The 20,935-nt window shown below is 32.0% G+C and overlaps 1 protein-coding gene across 4 annotated transcripts in view; it reads right to left on the bottom strand.

Moving 5' to 3' along the window:
* Positions 1-371: 371 nt before the first annotated feature.
* The window catches only part of LOC126778426 (hemicentin-1), a 448,643-nt gene continuing 428,079 nt past the window's right edge, over positions 372-20,935 (bottom strand). The window contains exons 11-28 of one of the 4 annotated variants that reach the window (XM_050501936.1): positions 18,301-18,479; positions 17,569-17,745; positions 16,988-17,128; positions 16,767-16,875; positions 16,136-16,293; positions 15,912-15,970; positions 15,508-15,675; positions 14,726-14,852; positions 14,057-14,141; positions 13,473-13,675; positions 12,923-13,005; positions 11,531-11,708; positions 10,513-10,647; positions 10,020-10,053; positions 7,998-8,737; positions 7,397-7,501; positions 7,003-7,112; positions 372-2,132 (exon numbers count right to left, since the gene is read on the bottom strand). In XM_050501936.1, the coding sequence (XP_050357893.1) occupies positions 1,965-2,132; positions 7,003-7,112; positions 7,397-7,501; positions 7,998-8,737; positions 10,020-10,053; positions 10,513-10,647; positions 11,531-11,708; positions 12,923-13,005; positions 13,473-13,675; positions 14,057-14,141; positions 14,726-14,852; positions 15,508-15,675; positions 15,912-15,970; positions 16,136-16,293; positions 16,767-16,875; positions 16,988-17,128; positions 17,569-17,745; positions 18,301-18,479 (2,959 nt within the window). In that variant the 3' untranslated portion in view covers positions 372-1,964. Of the gene's footprint in view, positions 2,133-3,643; positions 3,685-7,002; positions 7,113-7,396; positions 7,502-7,997; positions 8,738-9,564; positions 9,680-10,019; positions 10,054-10,512; positions 10,648-11,530; positions 11,709-12,922; positions 13,006-13,472; positions 13,676-14,056; positions 14,142-14,725; positions 14,853-15,507; positions 15,676-15,911; positions 15,971-16,135; positions 16,294-16,766; positions 16,876-16,987; positions 17,129-17,568; positions 17,746-18,300; positions 18,480-20,935 lie in introns of all 4 variants that reach the window. The other 3 variants (XM_050501938.1, XR_007670140.1, XM_050501937.1) reach the window with 3 other exon arrangements.

Here is a 20,935-nt window from a genome sequence, read left to right as displayed (position 1 = left end):
TAAGATTCACGCGTTCTAACCACTAGGCCATCTCGGCTTAATCTGATATCAGACAGAAAAAAATCATTTTCGTATTCTGTTACTTTTTTATCATCGTCCAACCTCGATTTTGATAAATTTATTCAATGTTTTTCTTTTCTTAATTCAACAGACATGGTTTTTATTACTTTATATATTATAATTTAAATATTATAACACTTCACCAGATTTCCTTGAAGTTTTTGTTCTTGTTCATTGTGGATTGCCATAATAAAAAATAGTTTAAATTTAACTAATAAAGCAAATAATAATTTTTAAATAGACATTTCGAGCAAAAATTAAATGAGGATTTATTTTAAAATGGAACAAGTTCTTAAAATGAAACAATATAACAAAATCCATAAATTATTTATTAATACTATCTGACAATATTTTAACAAGTTTCATTATGTACAAAATCTGTTACGTTTTATTTTCACCTAGATTCGCAATGCGGATTGAATTTGACATTTATTTATTAAAATTTAAATTTAGAACGATTTTTAATTTCAAATTATTTTCAACTGGAATTAATCTTTTACATTTGAATTTACAATTCGAACACTATTTTTTTTAACTGTCGAATTCAATCCGTCTCTCTTAATACTTATCAACTAGTGTGCTGTGGTTTAAAAAACAACTGTTAAAATTGAAAATGGAATTAAAACACAAATTTTGTTAAGAAAAAAACAATAACGATACCAAAAAGTATAAACATGTACAAAAATTCCACTTACATTTTTATTTACATTAGTACAATAAATAAATAAAAAAATGTTAAGTCTCACAAAATGTTCAAACCGAACAAAATTAGATTAAAACTATAATGAAGACTCTCTATCAGAAAACATGCCAACATTTATTGTGTTACAGCGTTTCAGAATTAATTTCAAATTTCGAACTGTACATACATGTATACATACATTCTTTGTGTACTTAAAAAAAAAAACTACTTTAGAATAAATAATATACAAAGATCCTTAGTCCATAAATATATGTAAAAAAAGTAAATTTTGTTTTTTTTTCTGATAGAGAGATTTAAGTCATAGCTTATTACAAATGTAAATTAACAAAAATTCAAGGCGATCATAAAAATAAATGCCAATTACTCTACGGGCCATTATATCGTATAAACGCAACCGTGAACTCTTCTACGTTCCGTTGTGCGACTATCGCGCACTCTACTTATGAGATAGAAACTTTTAACTATACGTTTAAGTATATTTTACACTAATTTTTTTACAGAAATGGGTTTAGCTAAACTCAACTAGGTTTCCAGAATTCCCGTTTGGACGGACGGTGATAAAACTAGCCGTGTTCACTACTGAAGCTTTTCTAGGCTGGTGGAGAATTTGTAAGTTAGAGATGTGATTAAAAAAAACAATATTAAGTTAAAAAATAATAATTAAATTGCGTATTTGAGTTATCCTATTTTTTTCTGCTTTCAGTTTAAAGTCACTTCTATGCAATCTAAAAAAAATCTTAAATGAAAACAAAAGTGAAATTCATTAAAATATTTTTTTTTAATCCACATCTATAAGTAACAAAGTTAGAAATAAAAATTCACTAGACATTTGTGTTGTAAACAAAATCAAATTATGTGTCGATTCTTGGAATTGTGTGACATTAAAGTATACGAGATAACTACATTATTTACAACACCGAGTAATCTGTACATAGTGGGGGTCATATTTTTCATTGTTGATTCAATATTCGTTTATAAACAGTCTTGATACATACGAATCATCATTTCCAGTGTTATTTTTAGGCAAAATGTATTTGAAATAATTTGTGTTATTATTTAAACAATTGAAGAATACATAAATAGTATAACTATCGATTTGTTGGTCAAGATGAAATACAAATTTGTAATTACCTAATATTTGACTAATTATTTAACACATAATATTTCCAGACGTTTATATAAGATTTATTTGTTATAAAGATCATAGCATGTCATCTTCGGGATGTTCTTTCTCGTAAGCTTCCTGTAATTTCTGTTGGTTTTTGACTTTTTTCATTTGGGCGTAAATTGAAGCTGCTTTATAGTTGATTGGCCCGTAATCTTTCATATCAGCATCTGCGTATATGAACTGATCTTCTATTCTGAAAGGCTGTAAAAATATATACATTACGGATTATTGATTATAATGAAATAGGTGGATCATTTCTTTGGCACGGAGTATAGTCTGATTATATTTATATATAATTTGCGGTCTTACTTATATACTTTGCTTAGCTGTTTAGTTAAAACTGATTTCGCTCTCTTCCGTCATTATTAAGATTACATAAGAGAAAGAGATCAGTGTTTAATTAATCACTCGCTAAATAACTTAAATAAGTTCAAGTTTATAGTAGTAAAGTATGTATGGAATCTTTTTTAATATTAACTTAGGACGGCCGACCGGTGATTACCACCTCACGGTAAGTGATTTTACTTGTCTACCACTACTACTAGTACTAGTGCAAATATTCAAGCTGAGATCAAAGATGTTATGTCCCTTGTGCATGTACACTGGCTCACTCACCCTTTTAAACGTAACGTAGCAATAACAATTGTTGATAATACACCTAATATTCACACATTCCTTGCGCTTTGTGATATTATAAATAAACACTAAATGTTTTTTTTATTTATAATATAATACATAAAAACATAATGAATACTGAAGAGTGTTTACGATCTTTTTTTTATAGTATAGGTAGGCGGACGAACATCGCTTACATCGCCAATGCGCCACCAACCTTGGGAACTAAGATGTTATGTCCCTTGTGCCTAATTACGCCGACTCTCTCACCGTTCAAAGCGAAACACAACAATATAAAGTACTGCTGCTTTGAGATAGAATATCTGATGAGTGAGTGGTACCTACCCAGACAATCTTGCTTAAAGCCCGACCACCAGTTAAACTGGACAACGTAGGTTTCCTCACGATGTTTTCCTTGACCGTCAAGCACGAGATGAATTATAAACACAAATTAAGCACATGAAAATTCTCACGATCATCGGTTAAGATTCACGCGTTCTAACTACTAGGCCATCTCGGTATAATAATAATATAATATTCTACACATATAATGATAGAAAATTCATACAAAGTTACATTTGAATTTTATCGTAATTTCAATTTTATGTAGGAACTCTTAAAGTTCACAAGTACAAAATAAACTTGTTTCAAATTTCTACTTTCTAGACTCAGTGGTTTTGGCTTTGTGTTGATTCAGTTGATTGAGTGATTGACAAGTGATTTTATTTTATTTTCAAAGTAATTCTGATATGCGTCTCTTATTCAGCAGAATTTTGTTTGTAATTAGTTATTCAGTTGATTGGAATATTCAAACAATTTAAAATGTGAAAAAGGAATATATTAATTATTAGGTGGAGCGTATTACAGCCAGATATTTTATACATAAAGACAGAATAATATATAGATATCCAATATTATATATTGTCAGTCAGTATATATATAAATCAATTAAAATATTATATTTATTTTTGAAAACGGTACATTAGTAATACCACCGCGAAGCTATGTGATTAAGAGTACATATATACATATAATATATATAATTAGATATAGCTGGCATAGCGTTAATTACTATTAGAGAATGATTAAAAAATTACCTTTTTTAAAAAATGTACGTGTCGCTCTTGGCAAAGCGTTCCTATAAACAGAAAGACAAATTTCACCTCACAATTTACATGCTTAGATATTAATAATTTTAAAAGATTATTCTTATTTACCGACGCCCCCCCCCCCTAATTAGGTGTTAAATTTTAAGAGTGGGGATGACAAAACGAAATGATAAGAAATTAACCTGCAATTTTTCCTAAAGCTTAAGAAAACAATTGATCTTTTTCAATTAAAATTTTTGAGTAACAATTTTCGTGATAAATATTTTATTATGTAAAATCAATTCGCAAATGATATATTTTTGCAAATGTGCTGAATTTTAAAAGTTTTTTATTTAATGTTCTGAACTATTTTAAAACTAATTTTTGATCAAATGAAAGGACTTTGTTATTAAGGCTTCGATGTGAAAAATAAACCCTTACAAAAACTTCTCATTAAACCTTACGACTGTAATATGCTTGTGCATTAAATAAATAATAAGTATTGCTGTCTGGCGGTGGGATATATATGTTAAGGAATGGTACTCACACAGATGGAATTCCACAAAGCCCTACCAAGTGCTATCAGGTGCTATGATTTCGCTTCAATATATAGGAGAATGGAATATATGACAGATACTTCCAAAAATTTCTTCTCAACAACTTGTAAATGAGACGTAATCCGAATACTGATTGAGTAAAATTTTTAAGAAAACAATAAAACTTGCACAAGAAATACGAGATTAGTGCGAACATTATTGCGCCAGAAGCGATAAAGATTGGATTTTAAGTCATGCTTTCGTTTTGTATACTCGAGAATAACTAAATTATACATTCAAAAAATCTGCTGAACGACAGACGGGATTCATTTAAAAACTTTATAATTTTCAATCAAATTTTAAATAAGTTAAACAAAAAATCATTAGTTACACTGTTAGTTAGTATATAATAATTGATCATTTACTTACCTCTAAACGTCGATTTCATTGAACTTCAGAGTCGCATAGTCGCTTCTCTGTTGACTACTTTTTCTTTGGCTACTCGATACGTTACTCTTATAACTACTGTTAGTATCTTTATTAGGATTATCGACGTTGGCTATAGTATACGTATCGTATAAATGTCTATTTGAATTGACTGTATTCTTAAATTTTAAATTATGATTACCTAAAGCTAAATCTGCGTAAACTAATTTTTTATGTTTAGGCCGTTCGTCTTTCGTGCCCACTGTGTTGAAGTTCGTGTTGTAATTGTGTTCGGGACCTAAGTTTCTCGTTGAATTTGATATGTAGTTCCCTTTGAGAAGATGCAAGTATGATTTCCTTTCTGAATCGTTATAGTCCGGTTCCGGGTAGTTAGGTTTCTCGTAGTTATCATATACTCCTACGCATGATAGCTTTTCTCTGAGGCTTTCGGATTTTTTTAATCTATTTAATTTCTGACTATGCTTTTCCCGGGTTCTATTTAGTGTTTTCGTGTAATATTGAGTTTCAGGAGGCTGGTATATCATTGGACCTATCGTGTTGTTGTAGGAGCGCTCTTGATCTACAGGAATTCTCTTATCTACTCTTATAGGTTGAAAATAGCAAAAGCTGTGATGTTTTTGTAATGGTATTTGGAAATTTTTCTTATTTTTTCCTTTCGAACTAAGATTTGTGAAATGATTCCTTTTCTGAAGATATTGCTGCTGTAGTATATTAGTATTCTGGAAATGAGAGGTTAGTTATGTTAGTATGTTAAACAACTAGTATGTTATATGAAGTGATAAATGAAAGAAAAAATGAAAACATACAAAGCGCTTATACCTGAACGATCTCACTATCATTTGGTAAACTAATTTGTACAGAATTACTACGTTGTACTATAGTTCTTTTTGGTATCGGTTTTTCCGATAATTTTGGTATTTGTAAAGTTTTATTTGGTACTATTACTTGTTTTTTTGGTAGTTTAGCTCGGTTTATCCCTTGCTCGTTTAACTGACTTACGACAGACTTGACCAACGACGTAGACGGTAACATAATTGGCGTGGTCCTTTTAGGCGTAGCTCCAATTATATTGGGCTTCGTTGGTATTTTCTCTTTGTCTTTTTCATCTTGTTCTTCGTCTAAATTTTCATCAGTTATATTTTTTAGACTAAGCGTTCTTTTTGGAATAATTAAAGCATTTTTATTTTCATTTCCTTGAATTCTTGGCTTTGATACGTTTTCTTCTGATTTCGATGGTCTCATAGGTGCGTCGACTGTATCAAGTGATTTAGTATAACCAGTTTTTATTAGTGGCATCGATAAATTAACATATACATGATCAGATTTTGTCGGATATTTCAATGGTGATAGTTTTGTTCTCGGAGCTGGGATGGGTCTATTTAAAGATGAAGTTGAATCGCTAATTTGATTCATACTTTCCTCGCAAATTTGAATAGAGTCTGTGAGGTTTTCAAAGTGTTCTACGCCACTAATATTAGAATTTATTTTAAGGAGCGAAGGAAAATTTTCATAAATATTATCTTCGGTGTCTATTTTATCATTGTCTGAATCTGAAGTGTTCTTGTTATTGTTGATTTCGGTGAAATTTTCTCCATATTCTGTGTTAGGGTAAAACCTTTCTATATTCCTCTTCCTTACGATTCTCATTGACTGAAATTTAGGTGGTTTCGATTTTAAATTTCTTGTGTTCAATGAGCTAAATTTTTTTCTGTCCTGTTCAATCGTTTCCTCTTCTATCGTTGGAAACTGCTTCAAATACGATGATGGCATCGGTGGTAAGTATGGATTTAGTAATACTGTTTGGTGCAAGGGATACATTTGCTGTATCGGTGATAATACTGGTATTCCATACTGATATTGCGTATTGGAAGGGGTTATAGGATAACTTATTGAATTCTGTACGAATGGTGGACATACGATTCGTGGTGCAAATGATGGATTCGTTGTCAATTGTTTTTGTAAGGCTTCAATCCCTTTCGTTGTTCTTTGGTTAGTTTCTACAACTCTAGGTTGGATCGCTTGTACAGGCTGTTATTCATGCCAAAACAAAACATGAAAAAAAACCAAATGCAAATTAATAGAAAAAGCAGAAAACAAAATAATTTTACATCACATAACGCTTAACATTGAAATGATGAGTTAATAAATTAAAGAAAAAAATAGGAAACAAATAAGATTTCTTAGTTTAAGTAATAGAAAGAAAAAAAAGCTTCATTTATTTACCTATATTCTAGACATTAAACTTTTTATTATTATTATTATTAAACACAATTAAAGCATTACTATTATGACACATTTAAAATGAAGTAACGATTTTTTTCTTTCTTATGTGTGGTAGTTTTTAATCTAAACATTCCGTTGATTTGGTAATTTTTCTTAACTTACTTTATTAGGAGGTTGTTGGAGACCGTGGAACGGCAGGTTCTCGTAGAGACCGGGGTTTTCCGTTCCTAAGTTACCGTTTGCTGCATTATCTACGCCATTCGTAGGTGGGCCTGAAATTGTATGAAAAAATATAAATAAAGAACTATTCTTCAGTTCTAGCTTCAGAAAATATTTTTTAAACAAGTATTCAAAAGTTGGGACCTTCTTTGTTAATCATATAAACGGAAAAAAATTTATTTACAACAAGCTAATAGTTATTTTTAACATTTATTAATTCTGGTCGTACAAAAAATATATATTATCATAAGTGTTTAAATCTTCAAGATTTGACTCAAGCACATTATAAAATAACAATTAAGTTAAGTAAAGCGTGATAAGACATGCATTTACTCACTGTCGCCAGGTTTCTTTCGTTTTCTTGTAACTCTCGGTGGTTCTTTAATCGGTTCAGTTTTATTATTCGTTGTGCAAATTCTATCAGGTCTTTTAAACGATACAACTAAAAACATGCAATCAAAACGATGAACAAATAATAAAAAATGCAAAAAACATAAGCAATATAAAAAATAGGTAAGGCCATGAATATTTAATAATAAGGAATAAGCTCTAAGCCTTCTCAAAAAGGGAGAAGAGGCTTTAGCCCAGCAGTAGGACATTCACATGCTGTTACGATGCATATTTAAATAACCTGTTAAAGTATTTTTGTGCGTTTATTTATAACAAAATTAAACTTTACTCGTGATTGAAATTGAAAGTGAAGAAAGCGGTGCGTTAAATATATTCTGAAAGTGATGTGTTATCATGTATGAGATGATATTTGTAAGTATGAAACAGGAAAATAAACGTTGAAATAATAAAGGAAATATGCCTAATAAAGAAATAAAAATTATATAATTGTTCAACAATATTGTTTAACAATGAGTGATTTAAATATCAATATAAATATAATCTCACACGGCCGTGATATACCGTTAAATCATTGATATGATATCTACCTCCTTCAGTGACAATCACGTTTGGTGTTTCACTTAGAAAAAAAGATCGAATACTTCTTTTAGGTCCACAGCTTTTGTTTAAATTTACTAGTGATACGGCTCTTTTATTTGATTTATTAATTTTCTTATATTTTCCACTTTCATCGTCAGATGAGTCACTTTTGCGTCTAAATGTTTTTAAAATTCCTGTAACGACCTTCTGTGTATTTTTTTTAGGTTTCCCAGCCTTTTTAGAATACTCTGGCTTAGGTGTTACCCTGTTTTCTTCATTTCTATTTCTTTCTAATAATCCCAAGTTAGTTTCTTCAGTATTATTATCTGTTTGTGTCCTATTATGTAATCTTGCTTGATTTTTCGGACTGAGCGTATGATTAGAATTGACATGTACTAAAACACCTGGTTTCAAAGGCCATTTATTAGGCGTCACTACAGTTTGAACCTTATTTGTATCGATTTTAGGTTCAGAATTCTGATTTTCAGAATTTTCTATTTCAGTTTCTTTGTTACTCTGAATAGTTTCGTCATTTGATTCTGATTGTATGACAGTAGTTTGTAAATTATTTGACCTTTCTTTGATTGTCATTTCTAAGTTATGAGGGTAGCTCTGTGATTCGACTAGTCTAGTTCTATCTGGTGATTTGGTATTGAATGATAAATTTAAACGCGGTGATAAAGCGGGTAAAGCTTGCGATATAATAGATTGAGCTATAGACACTTCGTTTAGACAGCTACCATCCGGACTGTTTAAAAAAAACATAAAAACAAAATTTTGTTAGGGGATTGAGATGATATACTATGATATGATAAATTGATACAAAAAAATTTACTACTGTATTCTGGTTTTAGAAAGTCCACAAAAAATGTTATTTGTAAAAGTCCTCGCATTTTAAATCATGTTAATAAATATCTGAATCAGAATACAGTATTATTTATATAAAATATTTATATAATGATAATATATATATTTATAATGAAAATACATAACATACAATAAATAGATAAATAGTTATAAAATAAATAGTACGAAGAAAATACATAAATAAAAACAAGAAGAATGCTTTCCGAAATATCCATGCAGTGATAAAACTTTTCAATAAACTACATTCATTTTAATATCTACAAAAACACACAATTCCCATTAAACACGAAACGGCTGTAATGCAATAGTTCGAAATAAACATAGCAGTAAACAATAAGAAAGCATTCTCCATCTATGAAGAATATAAATATTTGTTAGTTATGTATACCTGAAGTATTTATTGTCGTCAGTCTCAAAACATCTGGTGTTAGAGCGGTTAGGAACCTACGCAGGAATAAGAAATTATACAATGACGTAAATCCTAACAAAACTGTGTTAATTTGTATAGTATCATCGATAAAAACATGCTTCGTTATAAAATTATGGATGTTAGGAAGCCCTAAAAGGGTTCTAAAAAAGGCCGTTGGTCCAAGCATTTAGCTAAATACAGCCGAAAACTCAAACGGTGTCGTGCGATTCAAAATTTCTTGGCTTATTAAAAGTTTCTCAAAACTTGGTCAAGAAAAATCGAAGCGTACGATCAGCGACCTTGTTTGTCCTTGACCACGACTAGACTAAGAGCGAAGTGCGGGCACTATTAGAGGTGACCTTGACGGAGGCATTGACAATGTGTGCCAAGAATCTGCTCGGACCAATGGCGTGGCTGAAAATTTTAATTACAAAGAAAGAACTTCAGTATCTAAAATATAATACGACACAACGTTAATACTACACTACTAAAATATATTTAACTACATATACATATATGTGTTTTAATTCTGAGGAAAGAACATAATATATGATTATATCGGATATTAAATATATTATAAAACATAAGATTATATTGAATGATAATATGGATATATAAGAAACATAACACAATGAACATACAACCAAAAGAAATAATGAAATAGTTTTGGTTATGCGTACATTATAGTAATTATCTATTAGCGGGGATAAAATTAAACATTCACAAATAAATACGACATTTGATGTACACTTACTTTTCTCTCTCTTCGAGTTCGACGGGGTTATTATCTATGATTATGTTAGTATTCCGTGTTTAGTGTTTAAGAGGGCGGCAACCACGAAAACAAATAAAAAAAAACAAATATCAGTAACATCAACAACAATCACACAGATATATAAAATCGTATTTAATTATTGTTATTTATTAAAACAATGAGTTATAGAAAAAAACAAACAACAATGATATAACAACAACAACAATTAATTGTAGTTAAATAGACTCGACCACAAAACGATTCTGTCAGTTCGAAATATTTTTGAAGAAAACTTGATTGGAATTTGAGAGACACTTCTTTCAATTATAATAATCAAATTAACAAATAAAATTCTTATTAGAAAGAAAAATGTATAAAACTATAAAATTAATTTAAAAGCTTTCAATCATTCGTTATATACGTATCAATCAATCGTTTTGTTTTCAGGTCAAGATAACTAAAGAAGCATTTACTATAAAGAAAGTGAACTCACATTTGGACTTGGCGCGCATCCTGCGACAGATGCATATGATGAGTACGCAGAGCACGACAGTCACCACGAGGACGGCAAGCGCGATACCACCGATCAACATCAATTTCTGTTGGTCACGCCACCATACTTTTGTACCTGATTGGAGACAAATAAGAATTTAAAATTGATTTATATGTGATGTTATGAATAAGTTATGTTAAAGGTGTAAATAGCCTAGAGAAAATCTCGGATTTGTAACTGATTTCTTGGGATATTGTCGTCTCACTCGTACTTCAAAATTAATGCTCAAAATAAGGACAAATTGAGAATACAGGTAATTCTTTGAAAAGAGATCAACTCCTGGTACTTTTTAAAATGGTAATATATCTGTAAAGGTTCAATGAGACTTTAAATAGCTCAACGGTATACGCGCTGACTAGCGATATGAATTTTAATCTTAATTCTTTATTTCATAGTTTTTAGCAACTAAGTTTTATTTGTAAGATAATTAAAGGGAATGTTTTGAAACGACATTTTTGTTGTTTGCTAGGTTTTGAAGATGAGGTTCAATTAAATAAATTCTAATATGTTTTCTTTCATTTTATTTATAATCATACTCACTGTAGCTTTCCAAGTTGGCTGCAGGACAAAAGTACTTATTAAAAAATCAGCTAACCACTTAATAACAATACTAGAATGGACCATAGAATTCATAGCAAAGTCGAAAACAACATTTTATTCAATATAGAAGCATTACGCTTACTTATTGATTGTCAAAAATCTACTACCAGTTCCGAAAGTAACACATCAGGTCTGAGAAGTAATGTATGAAGCTCTAGAAGTTGGATTGCTCTATTTGCAACAATAACTGTTGCTTACAATTAATACATTTAAATTTGAAACTATCAGGAAAAGAAACGAACGTTAATATTATAAATTCCTTTTTATTTCTTAAATAACATTAGATCCAAATTATATATTGCAAAATCAAAGCAACCTTGATTTAACGTCAGTCTCAAAATTTCAAAGCAGTCCTTACCCATGACGTCACGCTCACAAGGCCGGGACACGCCGACACTGTTGTTGGCCACGCACAGGTATGTCCGGTATACGGACACGCGCGTGCTCAGACGCAGGAAGCTCTGCGCGCCGCTCTGCCAGATCTTCTCATCAGATAGACTGTCGTTGTCGTTCTTCAACTTCCACGAGAACGACACCTACGAACCATATGAAGTCACGTACTTTATCACCTTATAAATTCACTCATTGTTTCTTTCAGAGCATGTTACACGATGCGATCCCAATAAATCTCGACAATTTTTCCAATGTTTTCCAAGTTAAGAACTACTCACGCACTCTAAACAGAACTATGCATTGCATCACTATGATTCTAATGTGAGTCGTGAGCAAGTCACTGTAAATATAGATGATGTAAATTTAGACAAGACACAACGACACATATCGCTTATGAAAGATTGATAATATAAAATGAGTTAATATTGTAATAGGACTGACAGATAAATGGGCCATATGTGTGAGTAATGTGATTATGAATACATGACAATGTCAATGCATAACCAACGACGGACTCTAAGACGTTACATCCCTCGTACTTGTAATTACATTGAGTAATATGATTGTTTTTCAAATCGAATCAAATCAAAGTATACTTTATTCTAGTAGGCCTTTGCGAGCACTTTTGAAGTAGTTTTAAAAGATTAAATTTAATTGAAAATTACCACCGAATTATATACCAAGATTAATTTAATAATATTACCAAGACTTAATTAAATCTCTTTTTCAACAGTTAAACTTTATTCTAGTAGGCCTTTGCGAGCACTTTTGAAGTAGTTTTAAAAGATTAAATTTAATTGAAAATTACCACCGAATTATATACCAAGATTAATTTAATAATATTACCAAGACTTAATTAAATCTCTTTTTCAACAGTTAAATTATATAATTAAATAGAATTCAATTATTATTTATCCTCATGGACATCAATGAATGCTGATTTTTTATAATCTATATAATATTGTATCTTATAATATATTTATTTGTTGAAACTACGTACAGACATTTTTAAAATATACAAAATAAAATAAAAAAAAAAACAAAATACACATTACAAATTTATAGCAAGAACACGCCGTCTAAAAGATTGTCCTGTGGCATTGTACCCAAAACGCTGGCACTATTGCTTCTCTGCACCGCTAGACTCAGCCTTTGGGCTAAATAAGCGCCAACTCTTGGATCACCCAGAAGTGTGAGCCAGTTTCTTAGAAATATCTTTTATGATTTTATTTTATCGGACGACCATGGACCCGATGTTTCAAACCCCAGCCCCGCAAATTTATATCCGTTGGATAAATGTGAATATTTGCGGCGCTTGAGTATTATAATTATATTTCAGATATTAATACAAACTTACCTCAGAAGGATTAGCGTGCGCCGTGCAGACTAACACTTGATCGCCCTCCATTTCTATTTGCTTTATTCCACATTCCGGTATAACTGAAACAAATTCGTTAGTTAAGCGATCCAAGACGCTTGGACATAGAGGTTGTATAATAGGAGCGTCTACCAAACATGATGTTTGCAGCAGTGAGTGTTTTTTTTTATAGAATAGGAAGGCGAACGGGCATAACGGCCACCTGATGGTAGATGTTCACCATCGCCCAAAGACATCACCGATGCGCCACCAACCTTGGGAATTAAGATGTTATGTCCCTTGTGCCTGTAATTACACTGGCTCACTCACCTTTCAAACCGGAACACAACATACCAAGTACTTCTGTTTTGCGGTAGAATATCTGATGAGTGGGTGGTACCTACCCAGACGAGCTTGCACAAAGCACTACCACCAGTAGTAGTAGTGTAGTGTAGTAGTAGTAGTGATTTATAAAGTAGCACTTTAAGGTAATTGAAGTACATGGAAAGTTTAAGTTCGAAACTTCATAAAGTCACACAGCAATACTCACACATGACGTCCAGCAGCACGGTGGTGTTGACGGCGCCGTGGCGGTTGTAAGCTTCGCACACGTAGCGGCCGGCGTGCGCGCGCGTGGCAGCGGGCAGCAGCAGCGTGTTGGCGGCCGACAGCGCCGCGCTCGCGTTGTGCGCGCGCGCCGCGCCCTTCGACGCGCGCTCGCGCCGCCACGAGTAGCTCGGCATCGGAAAGCCGCTGCAGTGCACGTTCAGCGTTTTATATCATACGTTTTTCCCTGCTTTGTTTACGTGTATTTTTGCTGAAGTACAAACACTATATCATAAACTATATTATGACAACGTTCCGTTATCCTCCGTCAAAGATGTACAAATAAACAAACGCATTTTGGTATTTATAATATTATTTAATGACGGTCGAGCGCAGGAACTATGGCTTTAGGTACAAATCGATCCATGAAAGTAAAACACTTCTAGTTAAATCCAAGCTGTTACGGCGTATTTCTTGACAAAAACTCTCAATAACTTTAATCAAACCGACTTAGGACAGTCCCATGAGTTGACAGGACAGGACAGAGTAGGACAGGCCTCTAGTACAATGCTTAAAATATGAACTTACTTGGCTGAGCAGACAACTTTCGCCGGTATTTCGTTTTCGATAACTGACACGACGCTCGGGGTGACCGTTATGTTCTCTGGCTCATCTGTGGTAAGATTTTTATGTTTAAAATGATCACGAAAGTAACTTGTGTTAAATTACTAACATAAATTCACTGAGATGAAAAATTGATATTCATTAAAAATATCGATCGAGAAATATATTAGAGGTTAGAATGAACAGAGCGAGTTGTTCAAATGTCAATACATCATTATATTTTATATTTAACTAGCTACATATCCCGGTTTTGTACGGATAGATAAGGAATATAATAGAAAAGGTATATATAAAACGTTTATGTAGAAAGAGAAACACAAAAAAAATAATTGTTTTTGTCGAGTCAGGGTCAAGCTTAGGCAGAATAAACCAAGTTTCACCACAATCGTATCAATCGGTTTAGGTACCCCATTGAGGATACAAATACAAACATTCCTTTTCGTAAATATATATTTTGTTTCTAAAAATTGTTAAAGTAATTTAAATAAAATAAAAGTTTTCAAACAGCCTGCAAGTATCGTAAAATGCTTAAAGCATTATGCCAATGACGCGACATCATCAGTTTATGAAACTTCCTGAATGTGACCTTAATCGGGTGTGAGGTGTGTTCCTCCAGTATGGCACGGTACTCACACTCGACGGCGAAGTTGGTGGTGCTGGTGACGGGCGGGCCGGCGTCGTTGCGCGATGAGCGGCATGCGTAGCGCGCGGAATCGCCGCGCGACAGCACGCCGCCCGACCATGCCGACATGTTCCAATGCTGAATGACGATTGCTTTATATACTATTTTTGATATATATTCTCATAGCAGTAAAAATGTAAACTACCGTAAAAAGCTATATGTACTTCTACCGTAAAAAGATACATATAGCTAACTGTGAGGCAAACCATTTCCATTTGCTTAATTTTTTTTTATAGTCCATATCTTATTCAGCAGCGAAGAAAACATCGTAAGGAAATCTGCATGTGTCTATCTTCACTGAAACTGAACCACATGTGTATCCACCATGCTGGTTGCATTGGCGCAGCGTGGTGTAAATAGCTCTTAACCTTCTCCTCAAAGGGAGAGGAGGCCTTAGCCCAGCAGTGGGACACTTACAGCCTGTTACTTTTTGTAACATTTATAACATTTATATGAGTTAAATAAAGTCCTCCTCTTATTTAGAAATTATTTGTGCTGAGAGAAATACACCTGATGGACAGCAGCTTGTTCCCAGGAAAGAAGGAGATTTATATCATATAATGTTTAATTGCACCGAGCTCGCTTAAAACTATACAATTTATTTCCTTTTAAAATTTCGGTTTTAAACATTATTTGATTTCCCATAAATTCATTTGTATATATAACAAACAATAGCTTCTGAAATGAAAAACTTTTGCAAACAATGACCTCGTTTCAAATAAATGTAACTTACCAAAGTAGATTCTGTTGCTTCAAAATCATTCCTATTTACTTGAGGTTCTATTTTCCTTTCGACGACGTAATATTTGTCCGTTTTATCTGGATCTATACGTTGACCATCTTTAAGCCATTCCACCGTACACAGAGGAGCACATTCCACTGTACATGATAGTGAAATATTCTGTAAGAGATTTTCGAATAGGTAAAAAATGACGAAGTAAGAAATAACTCAGTAAAATAAAAGAAACAAGCAATCAAGGTTACATTAATATCGCAAATATACATATTTAGGTTAAGTTTTTTTGTATACACTGAGTTTAATTTTAAATATGAGTATTTGGAATGATATAATTTATTGTAGCTAAATTGTTAATTTTTAATGGCAACATGAAATAACAACTATTAAATAACACTTACCTGAGATTTATACAAGGCACCGCTGTAATGATTCATCGCGTATTTGAAACTTGGTGGTGCTGAAACATAATTAATATGACACGTTTTTATTTTCGTTAATATTTAATTAAATTCATAGCTATCTAAGCTTAAGTATCATAGCAATTGATTCCAAAAAATAAAGCAGTCATAATTATGTTTAAGGTAAATTTCATTAATTCTTTTTCTGAAATTACATTACTTACCTAAGACATCAATATTGACTATTGCCTGCGGTCCGTCTCCGCCTGAGTTGATTCCTCGGCAGGAGAAGTTGGTGCGGTGGTCAAGAGTGACAGGATCGATGGTCCAGTTCTGAGACACGATGTCGCTGATAGCGCGACTGCCGCGGAGCCAGCGGAACCTGCTCGGATGAATCACACATACGTACTTATATTATTAACTAGTTTCCGTTCGCGGTTTCGCACGCGTGTGAGGAACCACGAACGTGTCCTTATTTGTAGCCCACACAACGTGTAAGCAAAATTCCATAATGATTGGTTGAATAGTTAAGACGGTAACAAGCAAATAAACAAAGCCACTTTGGCTATTTGCTAATATTTGAATTTGACGTCTGAGTTTACGCATTTTGCGGTTAGTTTATTATCATTAATATTATATTAAATCATAACAAATCATATATAAAAGTCATTATTTGTTTTTGTTCTTACTTTATTTTTTATTCATCTGAATTCAATTTCTTTTTGTCGTAAACATCGTTGTCTAGTTATAAAAATTTTGCTAATCCGCGTACTAAAATATCATAACATTCTACCATTTCATTACACTAGAGATCTCTCTTGGATATAGGATTTAAGAATTAAAATTAAGTAATACCTATGTGTTTCCGGCCGTCCCTTCTCTTGTATGCTGCAGCTGAGCACGAGGGACTTCCCCTTGATAACGCGCCATGGAGAGTAAGTCAGTTTTGCTGGTCCGGGTGGATCTGTGACAATTTTAGTGTCATTTTTGTTAATCCTTGGATAGTTGAACAGAAATATATCCCACAATAGATTAAATTGTCATATAAAATTAGCTAAGTATGATATATCACTTACAATTAACAACGAGCTCCGTCTTTTCACTCTCGTTTCCCCAACCAGCGTAGTTCTTTCCTTTGCACGAGTAGTTCCCGTGGAAACTCTTTGTGGTGTCCTGGAGTAGTAGCATTGACGGGTCTACTTCATTGCAAAGAGCGTCTGTAATGATAAAACAAACATTTTTAACAAGGATAAGTTTTTTTAAATTTCAGTAACCATTTTTTTTAATCTGTGAATCACTTAAATGTATTTTTAATTAAAATTCAATATAATAATAGTGTATACTTTCTGTTTTATATATTTAATGTTTGAATAAATAATAAATAACTAAAACATTTTGTTTCGAAAGTGCCTTGAACAATGTTCGCATATTCTACTTGTATTATTTAGCTTTAGTATGTTCGCAGTATTGTAGCATAAATAAACACAAAAAATTATTTTGGAGGATCAGTGTTTTAAAAAAAAATTATGAATTTTTTTGAAGTCAACCATGGATTGAGTGCAGAACTCTCAATAAGCTCATGATCAAAACAGGTACAATGTTTGTGAAAAAGGTACAATTGCGGTTAAAGCCCCATGTATGAAACAATTTGTCTCACCATCAGTTCCATTACACTCCGGCAGATGTTTCAGCACTTCGCCGTCCAGATACCAGATGACTTCATCCAGGATCGAAGGGTTTCCAGTCACAACTTCACAAGTGAGCGTCACGTTCTTGTGGTCCGTCTCCAAGATGGGGCTTGGTGAGCTCATGATAAGGCGGACTTGAGGTTTAACTGTTAAGGAATAGATTTTTAAAAATAACAGATTTTTAATAATTTTTGATAATAAATTAATGATAGATTTTTTCAAAAAAGTAACTTTGTTAGGTTACTTTTTTGAATAAATCTAAACATATAAAGCAAAATCTTATCTAAATACAAAATTTCAATCAAATCGTAGAGCTATTTCCGAGAAACACATGTACAAATATATTTACACACGAATTGTTCATTTAATATTATAAGATATAGTATGAGTAACACTCTTAAGCATAAAATCGGTTTTAAGTAACTGATGTTACTGCTTACGACCGAAAATACTTTTGTTGCAGTGAAGGCAGTAAGTATGAACACGTACATTCAACTTCAACATTCAACAGACACAGGACATTGCATCTTAGTTCCCAAGGTTGGTGGCGCATTGGCTATGTAAGTTATTGTTTATATCATTTTTACATCACCAATTTATCAACTCTATGGGCGTTGGTGATAACTGGCCAACTGATGACAATCAGGTGGCCCATATGCCCGCCTATTGTTGTGTTAAGGGTAAGTGGATTTAATACTTACATAGAACATTGACACTGATAGTTTCATTCGTCGTTCCATTCCCGACCGTATTTGCAAGCAATACGGTATAGTTTCCCATGTCATCACCACTGGCGTCGAGAATGATGAGCGAGTGCTGGTCGATGCTACCGCCTTGATAGTGCGAATTATTGACGTTCACCTTCTTCCCATCGCGGAACCTGAAAATTTAAATAGAAAATGTTTGAATTCAGAATTTAAATGAAAATGTTTTAGTTAGAAATAATATAAATATGGCTATATAACAGTCACAAAATGTTATCTTAAAAAATAATTCGCATTAATTTTTATAGTATAAATATATTTTGTCATTGTTATGAAACTGATAACTAGCTATACCCGCGGTTTCACCCGCGTATTATATAATTTATATTGAATTATATAATTTCATGCACCTATTAAATATAAAAAATGTCTTGTTTTGTAATTACTTATGATTAATTTATAAATGGAAACTGTTTTGGTTTAAGAATTGTTTTATATTTTTTATTTTATTGTAATTATTTCACTGTTTGTTTCCTGTACACTAAATAAATAAATAAATAAATAAATAAATAAATAAATAAATAACTTATAAAAATCCCTAACAGCAGACTTATAATATTTCAGTATATACAACATTTTTAGCTTTATTTTCGTAGGATAATTAGTATTTATTCAAGAAAATAAGTACGTATGTATGTATGAGTACTTTCAAATAAAATACTCAACTACCCGTTGTAATAATATGTCAAAACTATAAAAATTAATAAAAACTGTCTATGTGTATTTTAAGTTTTATCTCGATATCTTTCATAAGAATTAATATTTTATAAAAACGAATTTGCAAATATTGTATTAATCTTAGAACAAATTTGATTACCATACAAAAGGTTATAGTCAACCTTAGAAGATAGACATATATCTACGCATGGACGATTGACCGATCATTGTGTTGGGTTCTATTGCGTTGATAACGGCCCTCGGTAAACGTTTTACTGATATATCTTCAATGTACAGCCAACAAACACTTACAGATTTATTATATGTATAGACAGTAATAATTAATTTAATTTGAATATTTAACAATTTAATATTTTAAGTAAACTTATCAAGTTACGGTTTCGCAGTTTTATTGTAATTAGCTTTTATTATAAACAAAACAAAAAATTAAATGCCTATCTATGTAATTTAAATAAAAACTAAAAAACTTGTTGTAAGTGTGACGAACAACAAAAAAACCTTCCAATACCTATTAAATTACATGCAGGTATAGTGCGTCTTTAACAAATCGCTAGGTCCTTGAATATCGCAAAACAAGCACAACAATCAACGACGTCTGCCCTCACGCATAGCACCGCGCGGCGCGCGCTCACATTGTCATCGTCGTAACTTTTAAAATATTTGACCAAATGACATAGTGTAAAAGACAAAGTTTATCGACTTTAAATATCAGAAGTGATAAAAGTATTTGTTTCGATTAGAATTAATTTGTTAATACAAAATATGCATTTTGGAAACAAATATCAAATTTTATTGTATTTTCGATTCACTATTTTAGCGATAATGGCTTACACATAAAAGATAGATATATGCTGTCGCGGACTTTTTTTTAGAACAAATTCAGAGATACACTATACATTATATTCGTATAACTCTTACGGTTTTTGCAGCGCACGCCAGAATGGCTCGCTGATAGGAGATTTTTTTCCGACTTACGTGACACTTGTAATATTTTGGCCCATTTAATCAATAATAGTATAAATATAGCCTATATGTTATTCTGATGTATGAGCTACATTATTGTAAAGTTTCATTAAAATCCATTCAGTGGTTTTTGGGTGAAAGAGTAACAAATCCATACAAACTTTCGCGTTTATAATATGTAGAAGATAGAAGGTACGATTTAAAGTAATTAAGTACAAAATTGTTGATAATACGTTTTTTTTTACAATAGGTAGGCCGGACGTCAAATAGGCCACTTGATGGTAAGTGGTCACCAACGCCCCACCACCAGTAAAAATGGTGCTTTAGATATTATGTATGCATATTTTTTTAATATAGATAAATTAATATTTATTAATACCGTTTTAATATCGGTTTTAAATTTTAAGTTTTTCTCAAAACACGTAAATGCCCAAATAAAATGTAGCTCAAATCAAATCAAAAATAATTCTCATGTACTTCTGAATGGACAAGCTTTAAGCTCCAATTTCAGTCCATGTATGAGATTTGAAAATAGCAATTTGGATGAAAATGTTATTCGTTTTGTATTTTTAGTTGTGTAACGAAGACTATGGAAAATTCTATTTGTTTTATACAAAGTGATTTCTTTGTCCGCAATTTTTGAGGTCGAACGAAAAGCAATTTCATTAGGATTATTTGATTTCTACTTAAGATGTTTGTGGCGAGAAGTAATATTAGAAAAATTGAAACGGATCCAATGATTTGAAAATTCAATATCAAACAAAACTCTTTTATTCCTTTATTTAATATAGATGTATATATATATATATAAGTTTTAAATGGTGTACATCTAGCGAAGCACAGAATACGCTTTTGCACGATTTCTACGCGGCGCATACTTAGTTACACTATAGGCGCATGCTTGTGCACGCGGATATGAGCAAACTTGGAC

This window comes from Nymphalis io, chromosome 26 (assembly GCF_905147045.1).
Source record: "Nymphalis io chromosome 26, ilAglIoxx1.1, whole genome shotgun sequence".
Classification (NCBI taxonomy): Eukaryota; Metazoa; Arthropoda; class Insecta; order Lepidoptera; family Nymphalidae; genus Nymphalis; species Nymphalis io.
Note: the sequence above shows the minus strand (reverse complement) of the source record. Positions and strands in the feature narration are given on the sequence as shown.